This window comes from Myotis brandtii, unplaced genomic scaffold (genome assembly GCF_000412655.1).
Source record: "Myotis brandtii unplaced genomic scaffold, ASM41265v1 scaffold279, whole genome shotgun sequence".
Classification (NCBI taxonomy): Eukaryota; Metazoa; Chordata; class Mammalia; order Chiroptera; family Vespertilionidae; genus Myotis; species Myotis brandtii.
Window position 1 is genome coordinate 586,109 of NW_005360641.1, and position 9,227 is coordinate 595,335.

At 51.3% G+C, this 9,227-nt stretch overlaps 1 protein-coding gene across 1 annotated transcript; it reads left to right on the forward strand.

Annotated features, from left to right (window-relative positions):
• Nucleotides 1-2,465: 2,465 nt before the first annotated feature.
• On the forward strand, nt 2,466-6,189 carry LOC102254192 (PRAME family member 8). The gene is made up of 3 exons (XM_005868877.1): nt 2,466-2,773; nt 4,332-4,457; nt 5,646-6,189. The coding sequence occupies exons 1-3, from the start codon at nt 2,466-2,468 to the stop codon at nt 6,187-6,189; spliced, it is 978 nt and encodes a 325-aa protein (XP_005868939.1).
• Nucleotides 6,190-9,227: the final 3,038 nt, after the last annotated feature.

A 9,227-nucleotide genomic window follows, 5' to 3' on the forward strand; every position in this document is an offset into this window, starting at 1 on the left:
CAGGGCGGGCAGCTTGTCCCTCTCCTGGGCCACAGTTGCAGGCACTGGCTCCCGGGACCACGGTGCTGGCGGCTTGTCCCACTCCTGGGCTACAGGTGCAGCCGCAGGCGCTGGTGCCTGGGACTGCGGGGCGTGCAGCTTGTCCCTTTCCCGGCTGCAGCCCCAGCCGCTGGCACCCAGAACCACAGGGACCATCGGGTGTGCGGATTGTCCCTCTCCCGGGCTACAGGCGCAGGTGCAGCCTCTGGCGCCCGGGACTGCGGGGTGGGTGGCTTGTCTCTCTTCCAGGCCCCAGCCTGGCTGGTCCACATTCCTCTCTCATGAGCTCATTTGTGCCTGGCTGGTCCCCATTCCTCTCTCCCCAGTGTTGAGTGCCTGAGCCGTCTCGGCGTGGCGGCATGAGGTTGTGACAACCATTTGCATATTAGCTCTTTATTATATAGAACTAGAGGCCTGATGCATGAATTTGTGCATGGGTGGCGTCCCTTGGCTTGGCCAGCAATCGGGCCAATCAGGGCCAATCAGGGTCATTCTACTCAGTCCAGATAGGGGCCTATGGGGTCTGGCCAGCCGGGGAGGGCTCCAGGGTGTGTCCAACCTGTCTTGCCCAGTCCCAATCAGCGATCAGCCAGACCCCAGCAGCAAGCTAACCTACCAGTCGGAGCATCTGACCCCTGGTGGTTAGTGTGGGTCATAGCGACTGGTCAAGCAGTCGACTGAATGGTTGACCGATAGGTCAGACACTTAGCATATTAGGCTTTTGTATTATTTATTAATTATTGTATTATTTTCCATATGAACAACTGTAAACCTACTTTGTCCTACCCTGTATGTGTGAACTTTTTGAGGTCAGCAACCAAGTAGACTGCTTTTTGTTTGGTCTACCTGGTGCCTGGCACAGTGTAAAATCATATAAGGCAAGTATTTTAAAATTTGGGATTAGCAACTGTTAAATTAATTAAATAAGGAGGCAATTAGACTGAGGTGACTGATATCATTGGCCCATGTACACAAACCAAAATCTAAGCCTGTAAATACCTCAAGTGTACATAATTGAAACCTAAGAACCACTAAACACAAACAGCCAACTAGGCTTTAAACTATTCTATATAATAAAGAGTTAATATGCTAATTAGACCGAACAGCTGAATGACCTTCCAGACGACATTCCAGACAACCTTCCGGACAAGGCCAAGGCTGTGAGGGCCTGCCGAGGCTGCAAGGGGTTGTGAGGTGCTGCAAGGGCCGGCCAAGGCTGCGAGGGCCGGCTGAGGCAGCCGGGGCTGCAAGGGCCAAGCCCCTTGTATGAATTTCGTGCATTGGGCCTCTAGTAGTTAGTAATTTCCTTACTTTGCTTCTGCCTTTTCTCTATAAAAGCCTCTCTCTGAGCTGCTGTCAGTGGAGTGCTAACCACTTCTGGTTTGGCACTGTCTGATTGGAATAGATTTTTGCTTAAGTAAACTCTTAAAGTTTTAAAATATGCCTCAGTTTATCTTTTAAAATCATTTCACTGTCTTGGTTCCTCTCCTCTATTCCTTTTTCTCCTTTTCTATAACCTGTGGGGAAAAAAAAAGCAAGACTGCAAAACTGCTTAAATAGAAGGCTTTCTTTCTTTCTTTCTTTCTTTCTTTCTTTCTTTCTTTCTTTCTTTCTTTCTTTCTTTCTTTCTTTCTTTCTTAAAATGTATTTTTATTGATTTCAGAGAGGAAGGGAGGGGGAAAGAGAGAGATTGAAACAGCAATTATGAGAGGGAATAATTGATCAGGTGCCTCTTCAAACCTCAACTGGGGATGGAGCCCACAACCTGGGCATGTGCCCTTGACCAGAATCAAACCCAGGACACATCAATCCACAGGCTGAACTGGTATCCACTGAGGCAAACCAGCTAGGGTCCTTTTTGCTTCATTACAGACTAACAGATTGAAAGCTTTGATTTCGCCTCTAAGTGTAGCTTTAGCTGAATTCCAAACATTTGCATTTGAGCTTTGGTTTATTTTTAAATGTATAAACAAGCTGATTCCCTGACACTCCCCCTCCCCCCCCCACACACACACACCCCACCGCCCTCAATGAAAACATCTTAACTGTTGGGGGTTTTACTTTTGGACATTTTAACTATTTAGTTTGTGTCCCTAGATAATTCTGAAACTTATCCCCAAAAAAGGTAGGGGTCAGCTTTTAGGCCCCTGCGTACCCACTTGCTAGTCAGACTGGAATGAAAGATGTGGGTGCTTCTGAGATGCTTGTCTGGGGGCCTGCAGGGAAGAGCTATGGCTCTGTGGCCACCAAGTCCAGAATGGGACTCACTACACTGAGGCTCTCACCATTGCCAGGCAGTGGCTTTGGCCCTGAGTTGATTCCTCTGAGGGAAGGGGAGTGAGTTGATGGGGCTCAAAGGCTTGGCCTGACAAGGATGTCTTGTTCCCTAGACGTTTCTGCAGGATTCCTTTCTGAGCACCTTGAAGATGAGCATCCAGACGCCACCCACACTCCTGGTGCTGACAGCAAAGCGCCTGCTGAGGGACCAGGCCTCAGCCATCACAGCTCTGGAGTACCTGCCCGCCGAGCTCTTCCCGGACCTGTTCGTCCTGGCCTACCGTAGTGGACACCACTGCCAGCTCCTGAAGGCGATGGCCCAAGCCTGGCCCTTCACTGTCCTCCCTCTGGGGGCCTTGATGCAGCATCCCCCTGATCATGCCCCAACCAGCGCCATGGGCTTAAAAGCCGTGTTTGATGCGCTTGACGTTCTGCTTGCACAGGAGATTCGGCCCAGGTAAGGCTGCCCCAGGTGCCTGGTAGGGTCCTGACTGAGCATCTGGGAGACAGTGGAGGTCAGGGTGTTTGGAGGGCCTAAGGGTGGACCTGAAGTTTCTGAAGGTGCCAGTGAGGCTCAGGGAGCCCTTGCACACAGCGCAGCTCACTGTGGGAAGTGGAGGAATGCTTACTGCCAGGGGCACCTGCAAAACCTGCCCTGCCTCCTCCCAGTGGTACTTAAAGGTACTCGAAGTGCTGAGCAGGAGGGATGGAAGGGAAGGAGATGAGCAAAGCAGAGGGAGGAGGAGGGCGAGGGAGAAGCTGACCCTGGGATTCAAATTAGAAGCTCAGGGTGGGAGTGGAGTCTGATTGTTGCCTCAACTCAGACGCTCAATCTCATTCTGACCTGCCCTCACTCAGTTGATCTTTTTTTTAAAAAAAAGTTTTTTTATTGATTTCAGAGAGGAAAGGAGAGATAGAGATAGAAGCTTCAATGATGAGAGAGAATCATTGATCAGCTGCCTCCTGCACACACACACACACACACTACCCCCACCCACTGAGCATTGACCCTGCAACCCAGGCATGTACCCTGACTAAGAGGAGTTGAAGATGGAAGAGCAGGAGCAAGAGGAAGAGGAGCAGGAGTGGGAGCAGGAAGGGGAGTTAGAGTGGGAGGAGCAGGAGTGGGAGGAGGAAGAGGAGTTGAAGATGGAAGAGCAGGAGCAAGAGGAAGAGGAGCAGGAGTGGGAGCAGGAAGGGGAGTTAGAGTGGGAGGAGCAGGAGTGGGAGGAGGAAGAGGAGTTGAAGATGGAAGAGCAGGAGCAAGAGGAAGAGGAGCAGGAGTGGGAGCAGGAAGGGGAGTTAGAGTGGGAGGAGCAGGAGTGGGAGGAGGAAGAGGAGTTGAAGATGGAAGAGCAGGAGCAAGAGGAAGAGGAGCAGGAGTGGGAGCAGGAAGGGGAGTTAGAGTGGGAGGAGCAGGAGTGGGAGGAGGAAGAGGAGTTGAAGATGGAAGAGCAGGAGCAAGAGGAAGAGGAGCAGGAGTGGGAGCAGGAAGGGGAGTTAGAGTGGGAGGAGCAGGAGTGGGAGGAGGAAGAGGAGTTGAAGATGGAAGAGCAGGAGCAAGAGGAAGAGGAGCAGGAGTGGGAGCAGGAAGGGGAGTTAGAGTGGGAGGAGCAGGAGTGGGAGGAGGAAGAGGAGTTGAAGATGGAAGAGCAGGAGCAAGAGGAAGAGGAGCAGGAGTGGGAGCAGGAAGGGGAGTTAGAGTGGGAGGAGCAGGAGTGGGAGGAGGAAGAGGAGTTGAAGATGGAAGAGCAGGAGCAAGAGGAAGAGGAGCAGGAGTGGGAGGAGGAAGAGGAGTTGAAGATGGAAGAGCAGGAGCAAGAGGAAGAGGAGCAGGAGTGGGAGGAGGAAGAGGAGTTGAAGATGGAAGAGCAGGAGCAAGAGGAAGAGGAGCAGGAGTGGGAGGAGGAAGAGGAGTTGAAGATGGAAGAGCAGGAGCAAGAGGAAGAGGAGCAGGAGTGGGAGGATGAAGGGGAGTTGGAGAGGGAAGAGGCAGAGGAGCAGGAGGTGGAAAGGCAGGAGCAGGAGGAGCAGCGGTCCTTTTCCCAATTCCTCTCTCAGATGCTCAGGCTGCGGCACCTCCGAGACCTCAACATGGAGTCTCCCTCCTTCCTCCGAGGCCGTCTGGACCAGATGCTCAGGTGAGCTGTGTACAGTGGACACAGCCCCAGAATGTCAAGGGAGTGGTCTTGTTTTCTGCTTTGGTGTTACCCTGTGAGCACCTTAGGGAAGCTTGTTTTGAAATACGCCTGTCAGGAGGGGTAGCAGAACTGGCTCAATGAGTGACCCAGCGAGCCGGGGTCTGTGAATTCTTCCTTAGGGAGAGATGTCTAAGTGACCAGGACTTAGGAAGGGGGAGGGAGGAGGAAAAGCCACATCGGATGGAGCATTTCCAGACAGAAGCTCTGTGCCCACCGGCCATGTGAACACACATGAGCCTGTCTCAGCTTCCCCATCTGTTAGAGGTGGTCCAGGGCTCCAGGAAGATCATTAGTAGAAAGGAAAGGCAGGGTTCCGCAGCTAAGGGAGTGGGAGGGAAAGGACTGCAAAGAGTGACAGGTGGTTTGTGGTGGAAGTCGCCTCTGCAAACTGGCCTCCCAGTTGTTGCTGCATGATCTTTCCAGGTCTTCTCTCTCTCTCTCTCTCCCTCTCTCTCTCTCCCTCTCTCTCTCTCTATTAAATCCTCACCTGAGGATGTTTTTCCCATTGATTTTTAGAGAGTGGAAGGGAGGGGAAGAGAGAGAGAGAAACATTGATTGGTTGCCCCTTGCTCATGCCCCAACCAGGGCCAGGGATTGAGCCTGCAAATGAGGTGCATGTGCGTGAGTGGTAATCAAACCTGAGACACGTCGATGCAAAGGCCAATGCTCTATCCATGGAGTCAAACCTGTTAGTGCCATGTTTGTTGTTTATGTATTACATGAACTAACCTCATGTTGCCCAGATATCTGGTGCCTGGAGCCCAAGCAGTGGACAGAAGGAAGCCTGAGTTGACAGCATTCTTGGTTTTGTCTCCCAAACTTAAGGTTCAGGGATGCCCACCCTTAATCTAGACACTGTGTCGGGTTCTCTGAGCAGGTCCCCAGGGTTTTCCTTCTGTCCAGTCGCCCTCCAGAGTGCAGTGCGCTGCTTGGCAGCTGAGGACAGGAAGCTCTGGCGATGTCGTGAACTTGTCCCAGGTTAAAAGGAGACTGGGTGTCCTGGCTGCTGGCCTTGATCAGGTTGTGAAGGCAGCCCTGGGCTTGGGCAAATCCATCTTCTGCCACCTGCAGGACCCCCTCTACCGGCTACCCCCGTCCCCAGGCACTAACCCCTCTGTGTCTCCCCAGGTGCCTGCAGACTCCCTTGGACAAACTCTCCATAACACATTGCCAGCGGCTGACCCATTCAGACCTGACACACCTGTTCCAGTGCCCGAACCTCAGGCAGCTGAAGATCCTGGATATATTTGGCATCAGCCTTGCCGGTTTCAGTCCCGAGCCCCTCCGAGCTCTGCTGGAGGCAGTGGCACCCACCCTCCAGGACCTGGGTCTGGATAACTGTGGGATGGCAGACTCCCAAGTCGAGGCCATAATGCCTGCCCTGAGCCGCTGCCACCAGCTCAGCTTCTTCACCATCTCTATAAACAACTTCTCTGTGGCCACCTTGGAGAAGCTGCTGCGCCACACAACCGGGCTGCACAGTTTACAGCTCGAGCTGTACCCTGTCCCCCTGGAATGTTACAGGACCCGGGGGACTGTGGACCAGGAGAGAGTTGCCCTGATCCAGGCTGAGCTCACGGGGATATTGAGGGAGTTAGGACAACCCAGGAGAATTCTGCTTGCCACCAAGCACTTTAGACATAGGGAGTTTTATCACGTGGAATTTTCATGACATGGAGCCCGTGATGTGCCCCTGTAGTGACCCTGCTCACCAGGTGCACCTAACAAGGGCTTCCTTCTAGGACCCTGGAAGCTAAAACCTCGGACTGGGGCGCAGTATGCAGGGCCACTCACGTTTCAGGTTCATGCTCAGTGTGAATGGGGAAAGGGAGGGACCCAGCCTGGGTACAGGATTGCAGGGGCAAATGTTGGGGAGTTTGAGGGACCTCAAAGGCAAAGTTCCTACAATCAGAAACATGAATCTGATTTGCTTGAGGAGGGGTGGGGATTTGGGCTCAAGGTGCATCTGTGGGAGTTAATCCTGGGGTGGATGGTTGTAAAGGAATGTTCAGAAATAAAGACAATTTCAAAGGCCACTGTCTGGTCCTCTGTCATGTCTTAACCTTTCTTCCCACTTTACACCTCAGTTATTGATGAAAAAAGGTGTGGAAGGCTCAGGATCAGACACTGAATCTGCTGGGATACGGTTCGGCTGCAGGGCTCAGCACCATTTTATCACTCCCTCCAGGTTTTCCCTTCTCTCTGGGCATCTCTGACCTCCTTGTGGCTGCTCAGTGGGTGGATACAATGCGACTTGCTACATGTCCACTAACCCCTGAAGTGAAGGGGCCTCGCTGCTGGCTCTGAACCTGTATGTGAGTGGTCCTCATGGTGCTGCTGGTGAACCCACAAGTCTCAGGACTCTTGCCAGGGCAGGTTCGGGGCATAGGGCAGGGCCCCCAGTTCCAGAAGGGCTTGTCCACACAGCAGAGGAACGGAGCTTCTGGGCCTCGTAGCCCATGCCTGTCAGCCTGGTGTTGAGTAATTAACCTGACTGCAGCCAGGAAAATCATACAAATTCCTTTGACCAAAATACTAAAGTTATTAGTGGACATAAGACTTTTCCTTAGTATTTTTATACCACATTAAAATATAAGCCTGGTGAGGGGGGCTGAAGGGGAGAGAAAGGTCATATTTATGGGAAATTGGCATTATTCTCATAACCTCTCTCAGCTCTCTCTATGGAGGAAGCTTAGTGTATCATGTTTTGAAGTCAGCTTGTCAGGATGGGTAACAGAAGAAAGGGGTAAATGAAATGGTTGAGGTACTGCCTGTGCTAGGTCCCTCTATTAGGCAGTGTTCTCCGGACTAACCAATAGGGGCTACATGGACATATGTAAGACATTTATAGAAATAGGCTCATACGTTGAGCCCTATCATCTGTGCTTTACTAATTGGAGAACCAGTAAAGCCAATGGTATCACTCAGTCTAAATCTGGAGGTCTGAGAGCCAGGGAGCCCATGGTGTAACTCCCTTTCAGAGGCCAAAGAATAAAGGGCAGCTGGTGGAAATCCAGGAGTTTGAAGTCCTGAGAACCAGGAACTCCAATGTACATGGGCAGGTATATATAGCCATCTCACACCTGGCTGGCAAGGCTCAGTGGTTGAGCTTCAACTATGAACCAGGAGGTCACAGTCCTATTCTCTGTCAAGGCACATGCAGTGTTGCAAGAGGCATCTGATCAGTGATTCAGTGATTCTCCTGATGTTTCTATTATCCCTGTCTCTTCCTCTCTGAAATCCAAGATGTGTGTGTGTGTGTGTGTGTGTGTGTGTGTGTGTGTGTTTGTATGTAAAGATAGACATCTTGCCAAAGAAGAGACAATTCATTCATCTTTCCTCTTTCTATTCCTCTTGTTCTCCCAGAATTTGGAGGAAGCCCACCAGCACTGTAAGATCTACTTACTCATCTACTGAATCAAAAGCTAGCCCCATCCATTCACACCCAGTATTATTTTACCAGGTACCTGGGCAACCCTTAGCGCTGTCAAGTTGAGACATAAAATTAACCCTTCACAGTGACCCTAATCAAAGAACACCCAAATGAAGACTCCAAGCTAAGGTTTCAGGAGCTGGTACTTTTGGGTAGGGGGACCTTAGGCAAGAACCCAATTCCCCTGCAAAATGAGGATCATGGGGCTCACCCAGCTTAGTGGATGCTTGTAAGATCCAAAGAGATGGAGCATGTTGAGGGCTTGGCATTGGGCCTGGCATAGAGTAAGAGCTCAATAAATTGGTGTTTCCTTCTTTTTCCCTCCCAGCAGAAGCCCCCAGCATTCTTCCCCCTCAGTCTTATGCTCTACTCCTGAGGTCAGGGAAGAGAGCGCAGCACAAACCACCCACTGGGACTTAGCTTCTGCCTGGGGCCTCCCTGATCCTGCTTCACCCAAACAGCTGTAGCAGTCAGCCTGGGGTACAGGTGGGAGTTGGGAGGTGGGGAGTGATGGGTAGGAGTGGAGTCATTGAATAAAGATTGGATTCATCCCTGGTGGTAATCAGAAAAAAAAACTTGCAGACCTCAGGTGTGCCTCACCAGCATGGCCAAGGGTGAACCTGAGGAAGGGCAGTGAAGGATTGAAGAAAAGACAGACAAGAGAATACAGCTGGGGCTCTGTGGATCTCCCATGCCTGGATGAGGACACAAAACCCAGCCTGCAAGCCAATGCTTTATTTTATAGTCTGATTTAAAATAAGAGTAGAATAACTTGTATACAAATGTTCTTGTTTTGACAACACTTACTGCACCTACCACAGCACATTAGCTACTAGGAAGGAATTAGGGAGGGCTACAAGATCAGGCTTAATTGTGGTAGGAGAGCTCTGCCCTCCAGGCTGGAACTTGTTTGTGGCCCTGCCACAAGTAAGCCTGAGGCTTGACCCTCTAGCCGCTAGCTTAACTCAGGATACCTGTGCCACTGGCTGCTCAGACTAGATGACATGTTAGTGTTGAAAGCAGGGCTGTATTTGACAACACTTACTGCACCTACCACAGCACATTAGCTACTAGGAAGGAATTAGGGAGGGCTACAAGATCAGGCTTAATTGTGGTAGGAGAGCTCTGCCCTCCAGGCTGGAACTTGTTTGTGGCTCTGCCACAAGTAAGCCTGAGGCTTGACCCTATAGCCGCTCGCTTAACTCAGGATACCTGTGCCACTGGCTGCTCAGACTAGATGACATGTTAGTGTTGAAAGCAGGGCTGTATTATTGAGC

What these genes read in the sequence shown, in the direction of transcription:
- LOC102254192 (XM_005868877.1), top strand. Translation starts at nt 2,466, where the DNA reads ATGAGCATCCAGACGCCACCCACACTCCTGGTGCTGACAGCAAAGCGC. An exon ending in GCACAGGAGATTCGGCCCAG is followed by an intron (nt 2,774 to 4,331) that starts GTAAGGCTGCCC and finishes GGAGGTGGAAAG; the next exon opens with GCAGGAGCAGGAGGAGCAGC. An exon ending in CGTCTGGACCAGATGCTCAG is followed by an intron (nt 4,458 to 5,645) that starts GTGAGCTGTGTA and finishes GTGTCTCCCCAG; the next exon opens with GTGCCTGCAGACTCCCTTGG.